The sequence below is a fragment of the Ursus arctos genome, unplaced genomic scaffold, assembly GCF_023065955.2.
Source record: "Ursus arctos isolate Adak ecotype North America unplaced genomic scaffold, UrsArc2.0 scaffold_6, whole genome shotgun sequence".
Taxonomy (NCBI): domain Eukaryota; kingdom Metazoa; phylum Chordata; class Mammalia; order Carnivora; family Ursidae; genus Ursus; species Ursus arctos.
The window spans coordinates 64,258,555-64,281,274 of NW_026623078.1; the positions used below are offsets into that span (position 1 = coordinate 64,258,555).

General features: G+C 36.3%; 1 protein-coding gene across 7 annotated transcripts in view; it reads right to left on the reverse strand.

Annotated features, from left to right (window-relative positions):
* Nucleotides 1–22,720, reverse strand: part of TRPS1 (transcriptional repressor GATA binding 1) — a 248,641-nt gene that overhangs the window by 162,261 nt on the left and 63,660 nt on the right. For all 7 annotated transcript variants that reach the window (XM_057308080.1, XM_026495538.4, XM_026495540.4 and 4 more), the window contains one exon: nucleotides 6,983–7,586. In XM_057308080.1, the coding sequence (XP_057164063.1) occupies nucleotides 6,983–7,586 (604 nt within the window). The remainder of the gene's footprint in view (nucleotides 1–6,982; nucleotides 7,587–22,720) is intronic.

A 22,720-nucleotide genomic window follows, 5' to 3' on the forward strand; every position in this document is an offset into this window, starting at 1 on the left:
AGAAGTATCCATCTACACTAACTAAATTCTTTATTTTTTTAATGCTTTCATGTACAATTGTTCAAGCGTAATTTCCCCAGGTTTTGTCTTTCACATCGAGAATTCAAATTGGGCAGCTAGGAGATACGCTCATGCTGTCTACTGCATTACTGACTAAACACCTAAAGTTGATTCCCTGAGAACAGATTATTTTATGGGACATTTCTCTATCAAGACTTTTCTTTTTCATGACTTAGTATAAGTCTCAAATACCAAAATGTAAACAAAATATAACAGCTCTAACACTACAGGCAAATGGAATTCAATAAACCACACTGTCATGGATCTCATCACTTTTCTCAAACAAAATATTGTGCTTATTAGAAATCTATTTTAAAAATCTTTGCTTGTATCCAAATTCTCATAAAAGTTTGACTTACAATCACAACTCATCTTTTTGTAAATGTTAGTACAACTATAAAGTATATTTTGCCTTTTAAAAATATACCTATATATCCTCAGCTTTTTCTGGTTAATCGTGATGTTACAAATAGGTAAATAGTGTATAAAATGGTGCATCGCTTTCATAATTAATATGCTGAAAGTGTATCTTCTCAATTGAGAAACTATCTTTTTAAAGAGGAATGTTAACATGTAAAATTATGTGTGGGAGCTATCTGATCATTCTGATATAAATAATGACACCAACCACTCAATTTATCACATCACCAGCATCCTGTGCTTACAAAAACAAAACAAAAGAAAGATTCCTTTGCCTTACTCCTAATCACAAATAACATAAAAAAGATATGCTTTAAGATAAAGTACTATGGATTTTTTTCTAAAATAAAGTCATATTCCTGGTTCTATTTTATTTATAAATTATACTTAATTACAAACATCTTTGCTTCACCAAAATGAAAGAAACAGATTCTTCAAGCTTTCCTGATATTATTTGCATCTCCTTGAACTCAGAACACAACCAGATGCAGCAGTGTCCTGCTCGCCAAGCGTCCTTGAGTTAACCAGTAGACCATTCAAGCAATCAGTGTCTTTGTGTGTAAATACTTAATGAAAGTTCCCTAAGAGAGTCAAAGGGAAAAGAGGGTAAAGAATATGACAATGGAAACAATATTTACTTTTTTGTTGGCACCAAATAACAAAATATACAAAAATCCAAAATAAAAAAATTTCCTGGCATTTTAGGTAATCAACACTTCTGTTAAATCCGTCCATCAGATAGATCGGACTTTGCCAGAAAAATACTAGATTCACATCAGGCTGTGTAGCTCCTAGCTGACACACTTTTGAATCATTCTCCATCTGCTGCTCCTGAAACTTGGGCCACCTTCTATATACTTCTTCATTTCCAACATCTAAGAAAGAACATTCAACAATGGGTTCCTTTTGGGGCCCTGTTATCTCCTGACTCATGCAGTCTGTGAGAAAAGGAAGCCAAGCAAAAGATAGTTATACAGGAAATAATTAACAGATACTGCGCTGAAGGATACCATTTCACAGCAACTACAAACTTACAGCCCAATTCACTAAAAGATACATCTGCTTCCCCGGCTTTACAAACCTGGGCCAGCAGAACTCTGCCAGACTTCACAAAAAGTCTAGGTTACAAAAAAGAAAAAAAAAAAAAAGCTTCCAAAAATACTTGAGCCAATGGAGCTGACTTATATAAAAGAAATTAGAATAAAAGAAAATCCCATTGGTCAAGCCAATAAAACCAAACATACATGTATCAAATTGGCTTTGGTTGTGATCTACCGTCAAAAATGGTATACCAATAGAATAGATGAATAACCTATAAAGAAAAAAAATCCAGCTACCTAGATTTTATTTAATAAAAACAAAATGGTCATGTTCACTGCTACACTTAACTAAGTCAACGAATGGATTGTATTTTTTAAATAAATCTATATTACATTTGAATTTAAATCATACGCTTTCTAACAGGAGGACAACAGAAATTCTTCTATGCAAGGCAGAGGCACAGAGATTTAAAGGACTGTTAATTCTGGATACAGTAAATGGTTTTTAATACTTTATTCAAATATCAACAAATCAAATATCAACAGTTACCTAAAAAAAGAATTTATCAATGTGCCCTAAAAACTACAAGTTGGATAACCAGTGATTACGGAGGTATATCCTTCCCATTTTTCCTGGTATAGGCTGTTCTCCTTGGGATTAAGTATATCCATATGTAAATATTCAAATGGAGTTAGAAAAAGTTATATACATAAACATTATATTACATCACTACTACCTGCAGGTAATTGAAAAACTGCTTTTATTTTCATTAAACATGAAGAAAAAAACCAATATCAGACTTTTCCCTTGAAATCATCTTTAGTTAGAAAAAGTTCCTGCGATCTTCTGTCACTAGTTGTAAAGGCATTCAACACTGTCGCTTGTTTGAACGTCTGTTTGGCTGCCAATGGACTGTCCGCAAAAGAACATTTTTGCATCTCAATAGACTGTCCGGTATCAACAATCTTTAAACTATAAATTTAACACCACTGAAGCAAGGGGAAAATAACATCTACTTTGTGCTGTCTTGGTATCACATTTACAAAATGAACAAATAATCATACTACTTTGCACTTATCTAGAACCCTGCATCTGACGATCTCAAATGGCCTGACAAACATTAATTAACTAAGCTGCACAGCACTTCTGTGAGGACGGCAGGCATTTTAATCCCAAGAGTGGGATGAACGGAGATCCTGGGAGGCCCTGTCTTTGACAGTCAGTAGCTCAACTTGGAACTCAACCCTCAGAACTTGGAACTCATCTCCCATAGCCCATGGCTGAAGGTCTCAGCCAAAACCAACTGGTGCAAAACGTACACGTTGAAATGGACAGACTTCCCTAAATAAATTTACACTGGAATCGAAAATCATTTTTCCCCTAGATACAGGAAGAAAGTGGACTGATAACTAGGGTATCTGAACCTATGGGAGAATTAGAGCAGCTGAGTTATTGGACTATGACACACAGATGTTTACCTGGATGTGGATTTGCCATAAACTCCCCTACACAGTTACCATCTAAACCCAATTATACTTCTGCATTTCGTTAAATGAAAAACTGCATTTGATATTGGCAAAATCTCTGTGCAATTTAATGACAGATGCTTTGTTCCTATTAATGTGGTTATCAGTTAAAAGACAAAGCTTTCTATGTTATAAAACACAATCTAAAACGTCAATTACAAGAATGAGATCTGGAATTTCTTATGCAGGAAATCATAAGACTAATATAGTTGCATTTATATGAGTCTGTCTACAAAATGAATAAATAAATACTTTTGTGTAAATATACATCATAGAAGAAACTGGCCAGAAAAAGGCACACGATTGTACTGTGTTGGGACTACCCTACACTGTTTAGTTTAACATGAGAAAGGAACATCAAGTTGAATATTTAAAACCAATTAACTTTTGCTTTTAGCACAGAAAATGTTAAATATGTTAACCTCTTCACAGAGCCAAATCTTACGTTTAAATGAAAACACTGAATTTTCAAAACATTTTCAGGAACTTATTCATGTTTATAAAATCCTTCTAGAAGTTTTAGAAGAGTAACATAGTTTTCATATAAACTTTGGACTATTTCTAGCAGAGTCTAAAGTCTTTAATGTTTTTTTCCTAGTCATAAAAGAAAAAACCCAATGATTTTACAGAAATTTTAGGTAGTTAATACACAACAAAAAACTAATTTTCATAAAGCAATTTACAAGATAAAGCTTATGTTAACGTGCCCCCTGCTATCCTCAAAGCACAGTGGTCTACACAGATCACATACACAATTTAAAATGTTTTGTAACCATGTCAATTCCATACTGGTAACAAAGGAAAAATACAAGACATTCCCTACATGAAATACATAAATGATCTGCTATTGAACACGAAACTAAAAGCCAAACACTTACCTAACCTATGTAAAACAAAACAAAACAAAAAAACTAATGAGAAAATATTTCGAAATTTTAGTTCTTCTCTGTGATTCTTATATTTCCTTCCTCACTTTGAGTGCAGCAAAATTTCATAACTGAAACCAGTTAAAAACATGTATCAGAAAGACCAATATCCTCAAACTAACTGTAATTATGTGCTTTTGTGAATGGCCCTAAATACACTCAGCCTGTTCTTTAAAATTTTTCCACTTTTAACCAGCATAGTGTTAAACTATTTAAATTAACATTTTCGGCTGCACAAATCTCTCATGCTTAATTCTCGTTATCATTCTGCATAGTAATCAGTTGATAGTTAAGTTTTTACTTTTAATATTAGAAACTACATGTATTAATGTATTTATAAGTATACTTTATTAAGGCTATACTGTATGCAGTATTTAATAAAATGACTTCTAAAACCAATTTTCCGTTTTTCAAAGTGCTTACTATTTCTAAATAAACACACCAAATAGCAAGATAATTTCAAGTTACACTCAAATATGAACATTATATTCTGTAGATATACATTTACAGACACCTGTATTTCCATTCACTACATGTAAATTGTATTTGCATATTTTCATTGTGTATGTATAAACTTTTGTAGAACACCTTCACTAATAACTAGACCCCTACAAACTACAAAATTAAAGCACAGTGTTTTTACACCCTCGGTAAATATGATGGTGATACTCCGTTGGGTTTTTCCCTGCTAATGGCAGAGGAATGAACTGACAAGGGTGAATTCGCTATGATAACTCAGAAACACCAATTTCTACCACCACGGTAGAGTTCTTGTCGAATTCACTATTCAGAATGAGCTCTGCTTTTTAATTCTCTTAAATGCCTTAAAAACCTGATCAGCTAAAATATGTGTACATTAAAAGTTTTTAATTCACTTAGTACACTAAATATTCCATACTTCCTATTCCAAATATCCAATAAAATCAGTGATTCCCAAAAGCAATATTCAAATACAATGAAAATATAAATTCTAAAGAGTTACTTTTTACAAAAGTCAAGGAAGAATGATCCAAGGCTTTAGATATGTATTAATTTTGTCATCTCTCGAAATTTAGGAGATGATCGCCTTTAAAGGTCATGAATCCTATGTTAGGAATTTGATTATTTGTAGAACATGGTGAAGCGGTCTCTCGCTGAAGATTTTGTACTTCAGCAGCTAATGCGGAAGAACTGGAGAAACAGTTGCAATGATGCAACAGAAACTCGAAGTCAGGGATTAAGGAAGTGGAGGAATTGAGAAAAACAACTTTTTAGAAAAGTATCATCATGCCCAGTCTGCTCAAAAAATGTAACACTCTCATGCTCAGGTTTTAGACTTAACCACATAAAACATGACTGATCGTTCCAAATTCTTAGTGTACACACACGGTGGCAGAAAAGGTAATACTCCAGAAATGGTCTCAAAGAACCAAACAACCTGGTATCAAATGAAGATGTCACAGATGAAAACGATTTTAAAATGGAAAAAAAAAATGGGTGGGGAGCTCTAGTGCTACGGAGGCAAGGCACCTAATTACAACACACAATCAAGATGTGATATGGAATTTAAAAACGTAAGACACATCATTCCTGCCTTATAACCAGAAACCAAAAGAGCCACTTGAGACCAGAAGAGTCCTGACACGCTAAGAAAATAATGAACATTTACAACTGCAGCTCCATATATATTTATCGGAAAGAAGCTCCCTGAATTGAACACCCTTCTTGAAGGGCACAAGAACTATTTCTCTTCTTTTTAAAGTAACTTAAACAATCAACTTGCACCTTCCCTGCAGGAAGGATTCTTTGTTTCTCCCTGTACAAGGGGCATAGCCTCTTCTGCATTCAAACCCTTCTCTTAGCTCCAGGGCATGACTCAGCCAGGAAAGGAAACAGCTTTTATAATTAACTGTGCACCTCTAAGAGGCATTTCTCAACTCCACTAGAGAACCTGAGAAGCACAGATAGGCTTCAGAGAATCTGCAGGAAATGAGAGTAGAGAAGCCATGCAGGCACTGGAAAGAGAAATTTTTCTCTCCAGAACCCATCCAGAGAGACCTCAGTGGTCTCTGACCTACAGGTCAAAGCATTGGGCTGGCTGCGCTCAGTTTCCTAACTGGCTCTTTTGTAAAGGTTAGCAGCTTCTGATCCTACCTTCTAGGCACCAACAAAGCATCAAAATCATGCAGAAAGCCCAAAACTTTCTCAGAGTCAAGGTGAAATGCTGAAGTAGTGGTGCCTTAGGCAAAACGCAAGTGTCACTGACCGAGAGTTCGTGAATTTTCAAAATCTAAACTATTTCTCGACACTGCTACATAGCATGAAGAGAGAGAGCAAGGATCTCATCGTTCTCAGAGGTTTTTTTGTTTTTCCACATGGGACTATGTCTTTCTCCCTAGAAAGGCCTGATCATATAAAACGCGTGCGGGTCTTTCTCTTCTTTGGATGTTCTTCACACCACTCACACTTAGGTCTATCTCATTTTTCCCCTCTTTTTGGTAACTAAACAACAACAAGCATTGTCATTTGCACATAAGTATATCGTCAGTTTTAAAAAGCTACATTTCCGTATTAACCTCTCACCATGGGCTTTGGATTCCTAGTGATTTAAATCTCTGCTAATTTCCTTGTTAACCAGCTACAGTGTCACACCACCTTAAAATTTAAAAGTCATTTACCTATTTTAATGTAACAGATGTGCAATCTTCTGGGATTCTGAACCTCCCTTCTCCACACGCGGTCTCGCTGTTTTGCATAATCACCAGGAATGATTAACCAACATTCAATGTGAGCTAAGAGCAGTGACGAACAAGTGATTGCCCACCACCGCCGTATCAAGGGCGTGTAGCGTACACACAAACACACATGAGCTACTTTCTACTGCTTCGGCCTTGTGAGTATAAATCCCCAGACTGAGACAGATCATTTAGTTTTGGTTGGTAAGACTAAATGATACTCAATCTAGAGAATATGTGTCTTCCCGTTTTCCCTTCAAGATAGGTGGATTATTTAAAAATTAAACCTTCCTACCCGTAACAGGGACTGGGATTCATCCTTGGACTTGTTTTCTCCCGACGCAGGATACTGCTGGGTGAGGGTCCCCGACTTCTCTCCGCCAGCGGGCACCCCCTGCAGGAATCCCTTGGTCTCCACAGCCAAGCCATAAAGAGGTCGCGCCAGATGGGCAGCTTCGACGTTGGGGCTATCCCTTAGAGTCTTGGTCTGCTCTTGGGTGCCGGACACGGGCGTCAGAAGCCCCAGGCTTGCCTGAGTATAGGATGGGCTGCCTCGCAAAATGTCTGCCCCTCTCCAAGTCATGTTTCGAAGGTCATCACTTGAACTCTCTGTCCAAACTTTCTCCTTCAGCCCGTCCTTATCTTCCACCTTCTCTCTCTTCACCACACTCTCAGAAACTGGCTCTCCCATTTTAGAGTCTGGATTGAGCAGACTGTAGACCTTGAGGTCAATTTTGGGCTCCTCCTTGATGGTGGATACAGCATGACCGTCCTCTTCGCCATTGGCTGTAGTGATGTCCTGTTCCTGGCAGTGAACAGTGTTGAAGTGCTCCAGTAGTGACTGAGTATCAGCAGCTGTAAAACTGCACTGACGGCATTTGTAGCAGCTGTGTGCTCTCCTGGAGAAGAAAACAGTCATTAGAAATCTAGCATTCGGAAGGGCTTTAAAAAAAACACAACAGTCTTTAAGGACCTGAATTTTATCTCATGTAAAGTAAAAGGTAAGACAAAATACACTATTCCCAATACCCAGAAGTTGGAATGTAATTAATTGGCATTTTTGGTTCCATATAAAGAATGTGGCATTCCCTTTTGTTAGATTAACTGTAGCAGGTAGACACACACATACACACTAATGTGTACACACTCCAGCCAATTCACATTGGAACTCGGTTGGTTTCTTATTGAAAGACTTGCTCTGTTCACTTTACCGTGGTTGGATAATCTAGCGATTCTATATTATTTAACAGACATATACGTTTTTACACTGATTTCATCAGTAGACTTTTCACTTCCTGTTTATTTCAACTAAATCGACATTTTTTCATCGTAAGTACGCATGCATCTCTACTGTTACTTTATACAGCATTTACACATATTAAGTTCTACTTGATTAGTGTTCTTTTCCACATACAATTTAAGTCAATTTAGTCAATGAAATATGGTTGACTGATCCACATAATTTAGTAAATAAAATGTATTAGAAGCTCAAGATTTTTTAGGACAAATTCTATCTATCTGTGAGGCTTTAGGAATATTCAACAAATTGAGTGTCTGCTGGGAGTCAAGCAGCATGATAGGGGCTGTCTGGATATATTCATTCATAAAGAACGTGTGAATGCATGTGTTTTCTTTTTAAAAGGCATAAAACAAAAAGAACTTATTGTTGAATTTCACAGCATCCTCTGCTATTAAAGCTGAAACACTGTCAAATTAAGACAAATATTTGATTAACAAGGAAGAACAGAGGCACTGTATCCTAAAAGACATACTGGAAAGGTACACAAGAACTTGGAATAAGGCATATTTTTTTTTAACTATAAAAACTTTGTATGGCTCTCTAAATAAACTCCATGTGAAACACTTGCTATACTCCACTGATGCAATGCGTTGCCAACTTAAAGTAACAAAATAAGTTTCGAGACCTATTACTTGAAGCGACTACACACATGTGTGCATATATAGAAATGCAGATGACCATCACAAATTACTTTGCCAGGCACTGGTTTCACATGGGTGTATAGAGAAGAAACCCAGTCTTTCTCCACCTGGTGTTTAGAGTCTAGTCAGGAAGGACGATCCTCACATTAGACTATAAAGAAATATAAAGAGTGGTATGTGCCAAGAGCTTTTACGGATGGGAAGGTAATGGGGTTGATGAGCTACATAGGGCAGTCAGGAAGGCCTTTCTGAAGGAGAGAAAACCAACGGATGAAAAGGAGCTATTCTTGTTGGAGGAGGAGGAAGGGGAAGAAGGCACATTCTAGCAAGGCTGAAATACTGAACAGAGGCCATTGCCACTTTAGAGGAATAAATAAGAGGAAGCATGTCAATCAACAAGGGAGAGGGGTCATCTAGAGTTTTGTAGACCATGATAAGCAGGCAGATAGATATCTTCAGAGGTTAAAGGAAGCAACTGCAAGGTTATAGGCACAGAAGAAGCATCGTTAAATGTATGTTTTAGTCACTTGGGACTTTAACGGTTTCTGTATTGAATAACGTCATTCCCTTATGAGACCTGTCTGATGGCTGAAAATCCAAAAGAATGTTCACATCTTAAGGAAACAAAATTCAAAGGTATTATGATAAGTAACAAAATCGCAGCCAGTATTTATCGAGAGTACTTAATGCAGTACAAAATTATCTTATCATTAATAGCTTCCATTTGGTTGAATAAATATGCATAGTTAACTTTTACTTTTTACAGAGTATTGTTTTCTATCTTTTCTCCTATTTTTCTTCACTGTTTAAGTAGTAAAGATAAAGCAAAAGGAAATACAACACAGGTAAATAATTTAATAATGAATTGACCAGAAAAATATAATATTTAAATTAATTTCCTCAAGTGAAAGGAGCCTAATCCTTGAGGAGAAGATGTCTATGACCAAGAGGAAGAATCTTGCCCCAAGTTCAAGGCCAGAAAAACCCACAACAGGATTCAGATTACAAAGGACAAAAGACAAGACTCAAAATCTAGGACTTAGAACCTATGGGAACTTCAAATAAAGATCCTTCCTAGCAAAACTATATTTGAATATCTCCAATGGGAGATAAACTCCTAACTTCAAAATTGTACCAAAAAACTGTTACGTCTATGAGGTTCAATCCTACAGACAAAAACGGATTTATCAGAATGGTTAAAGATCAAAACATACCCAGGAAACAGCCTACTGAAGATATACCACATAATCTACTGAGTCATGCAAATTAAACACACAAACAAACTTCAGGAAGCACACTCACAAGCTCTGATCAAACTTCACCCCTAGACAGTTCTAATGAGTTCACTGCCCACTTCGGCAGTAAACTTATGGCTTCCTTGACACGGTGGGGTCTCTGTTTGAAATCTGTGAGGGGAATCCCTTCCCGATAAAGTAAGACTATCAATCGCCACTGCTCCTACTACCAAAACTGGTGTTTTCTACAAAACCAAAAGTACAAAAAGTAATAAAAATTCCAAAGTCCAAAACTTCTACAGAATTACAGTCAAGCTACTTCAAGAAAAAAAGACAATTCTAGGACAACAGGAAGGAGAGAGTACCAACAACGCACAATAGAAAAAATACAATTACCTAGGGTACCTTGCAACAAAATATTTTAAAACAGCAGAATCTCGGTTCTTGTTGGAGTATTTAAGAGTGTAGACTCTGGAAATGCCTGAATTTCGATCTTGGTTCTGTATTTTATTCTATGTGTGACTTCAGAAAATTTACTAAACTTGCCCCCAATGTCTTCATCTGCAAAATGAAATAACAGTGCCTCTTGATAGGTTCTTATGAATATTAAGGAAATAATACCTGTAGTAGGTAAATAAATAAGGGTCAACCAGTATAAATCCCCAAATTAAATAAAGCCCCTCTCTTCTGTGTGAATCTATGGTCTTTGTGCAAAGGAGTTTAAACCTACAAATTAGCATTTTGGTATCATTCTTTTCCATTTCCCTATGTACCTTAACCATGATGAACATCATTCTGAAAACCAAGTTTATTTCCTAGATGATGCATTGCTTTAAGACATGACAGGTAGAATATATTCTATGCCTTTTCTGCTTCACCTAGTGGCGTTCAATAGCCTGAAAGAATGAGGAATTTAGTAGTTTGCTTAATTGTCTAGCTTTACTCTTTTCATTAATAGACCCAGAATCTTAAGATCCTTAATCACAAAAATAGAACAAGGCATTACCTGTATTTTGTTAAAGGCTTGGGAGGTGGAGATGCCTTGAATGTATTCATTAAGGTGGTTTAGAATCATATCTAGTAATATAGCTCAGTAATTCAGATTATGTGCCTTCAATATCGATTTATTCTGCAATCTAGAAATGTCCTTGAGTCATCCTATCCCTCCACCAAATAAAGACAACACGTGCAACCCTTACCCATACTTAACTGGTATGTCCTCTTAAAAATACAAAGGCTTTGGGTCCCTGCCCAGGCACTGAATTCCTCACAAAGTATCACACTCAGAGGTGTCTGGGGCTTCTAGGTTCTCTGATTCCAAGTTCCTGTCCCAATGGACGACCCCTGACTCCTTTGCAGGTCTCAGCAAGAGCTGTTCTGATGTACCCCACAGAGGAGCTTCTGATCTGACTGTTCCAGGCAAAACCTTCCTCAACACGGGTGCTGGAGAACCGTCAGAGATCAGTAGGGATGAACATAAAGCAAAAAAACAAAAAACAACAACAACCCCCCCACCCAACTGCAGAGCTAAGTTCTCGGTGAGAACCAAGTTTTACAGTGAAAAGGAAAACACATTTTAACAGGAAGGATATTAAAATAAAGTTGTAATAGTAAGCTCAACTCACACACCTTTTCTTTTGAAGAGTTCAAAGCACTCACACATATCTGATCTCATATTTCACTGAAGTTTATAAAGCCCATTTTACAGATAAGTAAAATGGAGAAATGGTGACCTGTTCCTTGAATCTACATGGAGTCAGGAACACAAGGCTTCCTCCTTCCAGATCAATGTTCTATTTTGCTATCCTTCATGGCCAAAATTTTTAACTTTATACAGAAATCAGTGAAACCACTGACAGTATGGAAAATGAAAACGCGAGAGGAAGGGAAACTGATCATCTGACAGCAGAAGACACTGACTACAGTAATGGTTTGCAAAACACGCAGAGTTTCTTAGCAATACAGAGTCCAAGGCACCTCCCGTTGCCCTATGCCATCAGGATCTCTAAGGCATAACGTGAGAATCCGAATCTTTAGCAAGGTCCCCAGGTGACACCAATGCAGGGGTCAGTATCTATGAACTACATCATTAGATATATTGTGGGGGTTTTTTGTTGTTGTTTTGGGGTTTTTTTAAGATTTTATTTATTTATTTGACAGAGAGAGAGAGACAGTCAGTGAGACAGGGAACACAAGCAGGGGGAGTGGGAGAGGAAGAAGCAGGCTCCCAGCAGAGCAGGGAGCCAGATGCGGGGCTCAATCCCAGGACCCTGGGATCACGCCCTGGGCCAAAGGCAGACCCTTAACAGCTGAGCCACCCAGGCGCCCCAAGATATATTGTGGTTCTAAACAACGTGATAAACACACTCACAAGGCATCCTCCCCCCACCTCCGACTTTAATAGAACACAGGTAATGCCCTTACTAGCTTTGTTATTTAAAATCTTAAGATTCTGGGTGTAACAACTATTAATGAAAAGAGAGTAAAGCTTGACAATTAAGCAGTAAACTGCTAAACTGCTCCATCTTTCAGGCCCTTGAGCACAACTAGGTGAAGCAGAAAAGGCAAACTGCTACGTAGGACTCTGGAGACCAGAAGGGCTTCTTTCTCCCTGTAGTATCAGTCTTAAATAAATGATAGAAAATATTTTAAAAAGATAATACTCTACTTTCAAAAGCTTAGAGCCATATAAACTTTTTAATAACCTACACTAACATTTAGAACAGTGTTTCTCCATTCTAACATGCATAGGAATCACCTGGGAATCTTGCTGAAATCCAGAGTCTGATTCTGGAAGTCTGGGATGGTACCCAATACTCTGTATTTCTTATAAAATCCCAGATGATTCTGATGCTGTTGGTCCAGACCATACCGTAGTAAATAGCAAGAATCAGGAAGCCATGGTCAGAAAGAAATTCAAGATGGGTATTAGTATGGAACAAACTCCCAGCACTTCACAGAACATCTTCAAATGAATTCTTTACGATGGGCAACATCATCTTCCCTCGTAAAGCATGTACAACATTACCCACCTCTGAGACTCAACACTAACAGCTTTGGAAGTTAAAACTACAACTATAGCATTGTCAAGCATAATCCCCAAACAATAATTCATGTCTTGTTTTTTTTTTAATTTCACTGTTTGGGGATCGTCTTTTTTAGTGCTAGGCCATTTGTATACATTAACCCTCAACAATCACACCAAGTACGTATTCCCATTCCTCTTTCATGGGATAAGAATCTGAAGCAGACAAGTCAATTCACATAGAATAATACGGAGGACATGACAGTATTTAGCACTTGTCCACGGGTCCTCTTTCATGGGTGCTGTTTGGTAGCTGACGCAATGTTACTCGCTGATTCAGGAATTAGTTCCTGAAAGATGTACATATATTCTCTGATGTGTGTCATTCTCTCCATAATTACTGAAAAGACCTTCAACATAATGCCATGTCCCCTACACATAAAAATAGACTATTTTAATCCCCAGTATAAGAAACATTATAGAACAATACAAGTTTAATCACTGTGAAAATACATTAGTTTGGACTCGCCTCTGACCTACAAAATGAATTTCATTTTATCAGCAATAATAGGAAAGCCTCGAAGAAGTTCAAGGAATCTTCCTTACATTTCCCAAGATCCACACTCTCATCCATATAGACTTCCCAAATGATTCAACCCAAAAGTAAGCCTACCACCCTCTGAACTACCCAAACCTCTGTTTTCTTCTGAGGACTTTTCCCACATTGCCTTTTACTAAAATCCTGTGTATGTTCTAGTTTACGATTATATTGTAATTGCCTTAAGATAAAGATCAATGTTCACACATCTCTCTATCCACCCCCACCCAGAACATTCAGTAGTAAATAAATACTTATTAACAAAAGGGATAAACCACCACAACTCTGAGGATGTTCAGATGCTGGATTTAATATGCAGAATCATAAAGTAGCAGAGAAATATTAAGAAGAAATACACAGATATTTCATAGACGGTATATTTTGAGTGGCTTTTCTGAATAAACTCTTCATTATTTAAAAACTCCTAGAACTTCTGGCTACATTTAGCCAAACTTCTTTTTAATACAAATATATGTTTTGCATTAATTTAAATTCTATATTCTCCTGCCAAATGCATAGCAAACACTCTTCTCATGCTACCTAAGGAAAAAAGATGTCATTTTGTAGGTCTCCCTAGCACAGGATTGCCAGATAAAACACACAATGACAACTTGAATGTCAGTGTAAAAAGACCAAGTATTTTAGTGTAAGTATGTCCCATGCAATCTTTGGGATATATTTACACAAAATCAGTATGTCCCATGTACTATTTTAGACAACAAGGACATGAATCAAAGAAATTCGATAGAAAAGCTAAATCCTCCCTTGCCTCCAGAGAAAAGTACAAGCTGCCTAACAAAAGACCACATCATACTTAATTCAGGTGACTTAAAAGTTCTGTGAAAAAAGATGTTTTATTCCTTATCCTATTTAACAGAATTTTCATGTGCTATAAAAACGCATTTATTTCAGTTTTATTCATATTTCAACATACAGTGGTCTTAGCAGTAGTGTTTCATTCATTAGCAGAGATTACATATTATTTTCAAAATTCATAAAAGGCTGAGATTTTCTAGATCCTAGAAAAAGATCAGCTCAAAGATGCTATTCTATCATTACCTTACTCTGATAAAACCGCTATATTTCTATTTTCGTAATAAACCAGCCCACAGGATATGTGAAGTCATATCTGAGCGATGCTTTTTCTCCTCTAAATGTAAACTTCCAGAGATTTCTGCCAGCATTTAAAAAGCTCTCCTCTACCAAACAGCTGTACTTCTTAACCACCAAAATCTGTTCCTTCTTCAATGACCAAACAGAGCATGGAAGTAAATGAGTACATCATAAATACTAATCGATTAGACTTCGAAAGGTATTTTTTGGTAATTATGGAATCTAACACCTACAGACAAATCACCACAGAAGAGTAAATGAAGGTGGTTTAATTTATATATAGATCAATAGATCTGGTATCTAATAAAGTTAGTCATTTCTGTAATACACACTTTGCTAGTATCAAGGCCTCTAACATGCAGCACTTGAGGTTACGGACACTGGAGAATGAGGGAATGAAGAGCAGGTGAAGAGAGTATCTGAGGCACAAAGACAAAAAAAGGAATTACAGGTGAATAACCAGATCGATCAACTTTTAGAAGCTGGAACTGTAATAATATTCAGCCTTAGTTAAGTACTGAGGAGCAGGCTACAAAACATGAGATCAACTGAACTCTGAGGGAGATTCCATTTGATCCACTCATCTCGTATTTTTTAAGCTGAAATAATCTAATTAGGTTTACTCATTTGTAATAACTGGTTTTCTTAAGGGGTATGGGGTCATTTCATTTTCAAGTGGTAGAAGAAAATACAACTAATGTCATATCTGAAAAATTTCAATTTATTATTCACTGATTCACTTTCAAAAAGAAGATATCCCTTACCAAATGTTAAAGGAAGACGAACCTCCCCGTAAAATAGAAAGTGAGTAAGAATTGGGAAACGATTTCTATGAACTGATATGAACTAAAAATCATGGCTAAACTTTATTTTATCCCAGGAATTGATTATAGTTCTTGTACAAAGTCTTCAGGACCATTAAATCCAAAATTCTAATAATATATACAAATAAAGATAGTGCCGACTGTGGGTTATTTTCTTAAAGGACTGTAATATCCTGGGTAATGTTCTGTCTCACAATGGGAATTCTCAACTTGAACTATTAGGTCCATTTCAAAGTATTACAGGCGACTGATTTATTAGGTATTGTTTAAAAGAACATGTCACCTAACATACACAAATCTAAATGTAACCATCGGAGCCCTCACCCTTTGAGAAACTCCGTGCTAATGCACTATCTACTTGGCTTTTTCAGATGTGTTGATAATTAAGTGCTTATCATAAAATCTGTTCTTCAGAATTAGCAGAGCACACAGTCCATGATCATTTCTGTGCTCTGTTAAGGCAGAAATCGAGCAGCAGCGACCTTAATTTGACCAGCTATGGTATCCAATGTGACTTCCTTCAGCCCGAGTTATATAATGTCTACAAGAATCAAACACTGTTTAAACATTTTTAAATGCATTCATAAATCTCCAATTGGACAGACGGCTGTCATCACATACACTACCAAAAATTAATGTCTGTTTTTTCACATTCTAGGTAACAAGCAGGTAGACAATGATAATATTAATGATTTTTAAGTAGTTATTTACTCATAAAGGGGATTGAGCATTTATTCAAATATTTATTGGACTTCTGTACTGATGAAAATTGATGTTCCATTTTCAATTTAAAATGTTATCATATAATGTTAGTCATACACACATTCTACATATATGTGTGTGTATGTATAAATATATATACACATTCATATTTAGGTTTACAAAAAAATAAAAAGTGTAGCATAATCATAGAATATGGTTATATATAAGTATATATATATATATATATTTTTTTTTTACCTCCTGTGTGTGTTGGTGTATATACACATACAGAGAAATACAGAGAGATCCATGTATGTATATATGTATATACATATATACAGAGAAAGAGACGATACAGAGAAAATTACATTTATGGTACAGTTCCATATATGTACATGAATGTATATGAATATATACGGTATATACATGAATACACAAACACACACATATAATGAATATACGTAGTTTTGTTTTGCTACTTTCTGAACTCACATAAAATGGTATCCAGCTGCAAACAGTCTTCACTTTGTTTTTATTTAGCCAAAATTGTACTTATAAGATTCATCTATGTCATATTCAACTGTCATTTATTCAAATTCACTACTGTGTAATATTCCACTGTATGAAAATCTACAAATTATTTAATGACAATAGCTATCATTATTAGTTGGTATTTTTCCCATTTTTTTTTTCTTTTTTAAGAGGGAGACAGCGTGTATGTGTGCCAGTGGGGTGGGAGGTGCAGAGGGAGAGGAAGAGAAAGAACCTTAAGCAGGCTGTCCACGCCCAGCAGAGCCAGATTCAGGGCTCGATCTCATGACCCTGAGATCATGACCTGAGCTGAAATCAAGAGTACAAGGCTTGGGGCGCCTGGGTGGCACAGCGGTTAAGCGTCTGCCTTTGGCTCAGGGCGTGATCCCAGCGTTATGGGATCGAGCCCCACATCAGGCTCCTCCGCTGTGAGCCTGCTTCTTCCTCTCCCACTCCCCCTGCTTGTGTTCCCTCTCTCGCTGGCTGTCTCCGTCTCTGTCAAATAAATAAATAAAATCTTTAAAAAAAAAAAAAAAAAGAGTCCAAGGCTTAACCAACTGAGCCACTCAGGCACCCCTGCTGATTTTGGTTTTGATTTTTGTTTTGGTGGTGCTACTTTCAAAAACTACTACTGCGAACATTTTTGCACAGATTTGTAAGTATATCTATGAAAGAAATCTTCCTCTGAGGAGTGTAATTATGCTGCCAATAGGAATATGAGCATCTCATATTGCCAGAACTTGCCAATTCACTTTATGCAGTCACATGTATTGACCATTTTTACTCTTTATAATTTTTTTTTAACATCTATGTTTTCTGAGATAAAGTCACCACCTTTTTTATTTGGTTAGTATTTGTCTTATATAACTTCATCTATTCTTACCTTCTTGTTACTGAGGCCCAATTTAATTACACTGAGTCAAAGGATATGTTCTGTATGATACTTTTTTCTGAAATCGGTTTCTTTTTTGGCTGAATGTGTCAATTATTCGAAGTATTTTATATCTGCTTGGAAAGCATGTGAATTCTCTAAATGTTGGATGCACAACTGATATATTTTTATTAAATCAAGCTTGTTAATTTGCTGTTGTAATCTTTTATATTTTCAAAATTTTTTTCTGTTCAACCTTTAATAAGAAAGGTTGCTTAAAATCTATCACTGTGACTGTGGTTTGTCATATTTTCCCTGTAGTTGTCAATCAATTTTTATTTTACGTATAGATTTGTTTATATTTTATATATTTATAATTGTTGTATCTCCTTCAAGAAGTGAACCTTATCATATGTATTGACTTTTCCCTTCTATGCTTTTTGTCTTAAAATCTAAATTGCATGAGATTAATAATGCTATCTCAATATTCCTTTGGTTTATGTTGCCTATAACTCAGTCTATTTTTTTTAAAGATTTTATTTATTTTTTTGATGCGGGGCTCAATCCCAGGACCCTGGGATCATGACTTGAGCTGGAGGCAGATGCTTAACTGATTGAGCCACGCAGGTGCCCCTCAGTCTATTTTTGTTAACAAGCTCTCCATAGACTATATTTTGAGTGTGTATCCTATGTAAACAGCTTAGAGTTGAACTTTCTTTTTTAATAAGTCTGACAATACCTTTTAAGTGGAAAATTTAATCCACCCAGGTTCATTAAGATTTCTGATAGCTGTCTTTTTTTTACCATCTTACTTTTAAAATTCTATTTACCTATACATTTTTCCTGTGTACCCTCTCTTGCCATTTTTTAAGAAAATATAATTTTATCCTGTTGTTCCATTCTTCTCTATAGCTTCAGAAGTTATATACCCATTTCCTATTCTTTCACTGGTTATCCTTAAAAGTTTTCACGTATGCAGAGCAAAGTTCTAACTCACTAACTCCAGACAGTTCAGGGGCTTTAAGGCACCTTATTTCTGATCATTTTCCCTACAAACTGACATAATTGTTTTACCCAACACCTTAGTCTGTCTCCTTTTCATTAAGTAACTGCATAAGTAAGACAGGCTATGGTTGTCTAGAATTACCCACAGTTCCCTGGTCTTTGCCAATGTGAAAATATCTTTACTTTCCTTGGAAAATTGTTTTCACAATTCTAGGTTGACTATTTTTGTGTTTTGTTTTGTTTTGTTTTTTTCCTTCAAAACCTTGAATAGAATTCCTCCCTATTCTGGTTTCCATCGATGCTGAAAACGTCTGCTGTCAATCTAATTGTCTTCTAAGTAGTTGATACGTTGTTTCTCTCTAGGGGCTCTAAAAGGCACTTTAGTTTTTACTACAACATACACATGTCAATGACTGGATTTATTTGCATATATCCCTGTTTAGTATGACCTATGCTTTTTTGCATCTGTGTGCTTATGTCTTTCATCATTCAGTTCTAGAAATCTTCTGTCTCCTCAAATACTATTTGCCTATATTCCATTCTCTATATTCTTTTCTCCTGGGACTCTAATTAGATGCAGGTTAAAACAGCTTATTACGTTTCTATAACCTACTATCTTTTGACACTTTCCATCCCCTTCCCCTCTTTTAAATATTCTGGATAATGTCTTCAGATTTAACTTGTGATTAATTCATTTGCCTTCTATCATTTGTCAATCTCTTCTTAAACGTATCCACATTTTAAGTTTGAATAATTATATTTTCAATTCAAAAATTACTATTTGTTTCTTTTTTGAACATTTCTAGTCCTTTATTGTCTCATGGAGTTTGATCAATTTGTAAATCTGATTTTCATTTCTTTAAATACTTATTATTTTTTATAACCTAAAAGTATATTTTATAACTTTCTTATAACTAAAAGTATATTATATTCTTATAAATTATCATTTTCCTGGGTATCTAAAGCCATTATTTGCATTTCCTACTGATTTCCCATAGAAAGGTTTCTATCCCTTCCTGTATGGTTAATTTCTATAATAATGAGCTCATCTAAGGTTTATCTTCTGCCACAGATATCATGGAGGTGAACATTGGAGTATTTCATATAGACAAATTTGTGTTTATTTCTGACAGGAGTCAGAGGAGACTCCAAATGTGGAATCACTTCGGCCACCCTCAAGGTGCCAGCTTAAAGCGAAACAGATTCAGCAGCCTCGCTGTCAGTGACTCCGGGCGTAGTCTCCTGACTGACTGTACATCAGAACTGGTATTTGCCTCAGCACAACCTCACACACCATGCTTGCTCTTCACTTCTCCCCAGTCTGGGTTTAGTCCACTCTTGGTGAAGGGAAGACGAGAAAAGCTTCAGAAATTTCTCTAGTTCATGGGAGTCTAGCAAGGCATGGAAAAGTATGTTTTATCTACTGTAGTTGTTTTGTGAGGAGACAGTACTCCTACTTACTCTGGAAACCTGTTATAACACAGAAAATTCTGATGAGGAGAATGGTAGTTAATCATAGAGAATGGGGACACTGTTTAATTAAAGAACAAATAATAAAATAAACAGTGTGGGAAACAAATTCAGGAATAGAGCCTAATAAGTCAGTCAAATGTGAGCTACGGGTAACATAAGTAAATATGAAACATTAAGAAAAGAGAATTGACCAAGTTCCAGTTACTGACTGATTAATGTTTCCAGTTCAACCAAGATTAAACCTGATTCTTCTTGAAAATGCCCACCGAGTGGAATCCATACCAGTGTTTTCCCTCATAACTCTCAATCAACTCTCCTGCTTCTCAGCTGTAGTTTTTTTTTATAGCTACCTGATTTCACATATTTTATAGATCTTAGCTTCTACTACCTTTTTTACTACACCATAAGTCTAATACATAAAGCACTCAAAAGCCTAGAATATTCCCTAGTTATAACAGAATTATGGAGAAAGTTTCCCAACATGTATAATATGAATAAACATAAATTTAACCAGAAAACTATTCTTGTGATATGGTGAACTTATTCTCTTAGACTATCTTCAAAATGTAACATGTGGGGAAAATGCTTTGGTAACAGAACAAGTTCTTAGCATCCATAGGACTATCTCCTTTCACATCCCTAGAACCTCCACTGTTGTTCAACTTTCAGTAGAGTTCCTTAAGTGTAGGTCTCCAAACTGCAAATATTTCTACAAGAACTCATAAACAGATCAGAGAAAAACTACTCAGTACCTTAACCAGGACCACATAAATTACAGTAGGTTTTAAAAATAAGTGCAGGAGTGGGGCTCCTGGGTGGCTCAGTCAGTTAAGAGTGCCTTCGCCTCAGGTCATAATCCTGAGATCCTGAGATCAAGCCTGGTGTCAGGCTCCCCACTAGATGGGGAGTCCACTTCTCCTTCTGCCCCTCCCCCTGACCTGTGCACTCTCTCTCTCTTAAATATATAAATAAAATCTTTTAAAAAAGTAAATGCAAGAGGCTTTTAATGCCTTAGGAACAAGTACTGTTCAGTTTTCTCATCTAAAAAAATGCTAAAAGGTTGACTTAAATTCAAAATGCACAGACAATTGTCATTTGGTGTGGAGCCCTAAATCTTCAGAAGGGTTTCAAGACCATATAATAGTCTGAGATTAAACTGTAACTTACCATGGAGATCTTGGCTTATCCTTAACGACTGCAAAGTCAAAAACTCACAGGCATTTCATTTACTTACAGATCTACTCACTGAACACTTATTAGCCATTCTGGCACTGGGCTAACTTGTGTAGATACGGCAATGAACAAGACAAGACTAGTCTCTGCGCTCTAGAGCTTATTTTCATTACTATTAACTAAATTCTGAGATTATTCAGTAATATTTTTATTCAGACTTTAATTTCTTGGGAGATTTTTTTTTGTTTAACCAAACCATATAGAAACTCTGTTTTTCCAGACACATTTTCAAGCAATGGCCTCAGCTTCCTCAAAAAAAGCCACTCATGCAAGGGATCTGGTATCCAGATGTATCAGTGTGAGTGTGTGTGTGTGTGTACGCATGTGGTGTGGTGTGGTGTGGCTAATTTCCTCACGATGAAGGAAAGCCTCCTCTTTCAAAAACAGAATGGATTACCTAATTTTTATACCACCTAAAAAATGTATACGGCACACTAGTAAAGCTCAGGAGGAAGCTAATGTCTGCTAGCCCAGAAATAAATTAGCATGCGGCGAACATCAGAGGAGCCAGAAACACTCACTATAAGTGTGAACACATATTTGATTGCAGGACTGTGTCTTTCCTAGGGCTGACCTTATAAATTAAACAGTGTAAATCTCAAGGAAGTGTTTTCTGAACATTTAGATTCACTGTGAACATTAGGATGCCCTTCAAATTAACATCTAACATTATTAGCCTATTGTTGGACATGAACTGCTTCATTACTGGTGACTGACAAAACACACACACTCATACTGACACACAACTTCTAGAAAGAATGGGAAGAACTGTTTGAAATCTTGGGATGGGAAGATTTTTAAACTAGGATACTGAGTCTACACAGGGAAAAACATTTAAAAATAATAAATAAAGCTCTTCACTTTGATTCTTAGAGGCACAATAACAAGCAAGCACCCACTGGGCACCAAGTAACATCTGAACATGCTACATTACCAGGATTTTGCTAAACTAATTCCCACTCATACAACCAAGTCTCAGTTTAAATGCTCCTTCCTCAGGGAGGCATTTCCTCATCTAACATATTGGGCTATGTGGTCTTTCTATACAAATACAGTGGTCTCTACTTCACCTGTTGTGACACTCGTACCGGTAATGATCTCTTAATGATTTCCCTATTAAACTGTAAGTTCCATGTGGGCACAGACTATATTTGTCTTGTTTTCTCCTTTATCACCAACGCCTGGCACAATATGTATTTTTGGAGGTAATTCGTTGAAGAACGAATACACAAAAGAAAGAAAGAGATGTATCTTAAAAACATCTTTAGAAAATAGGAAAGATTAACTAGGAAATGTAACATTTATAAAGAGAATAGGATGAAAGTGAAAAAAAAACAAAACATGACTATATCCTATATCTCTGTTTATGGACTTGAAATAACTGAAGTGCTTTAGCTGCTCAGAGGAGTGAGCACACAGAAATCCAAAGTCACACATCTTACAGAATTCTCACCTTCAGATTACTGTTTCTTTGCGAAACAA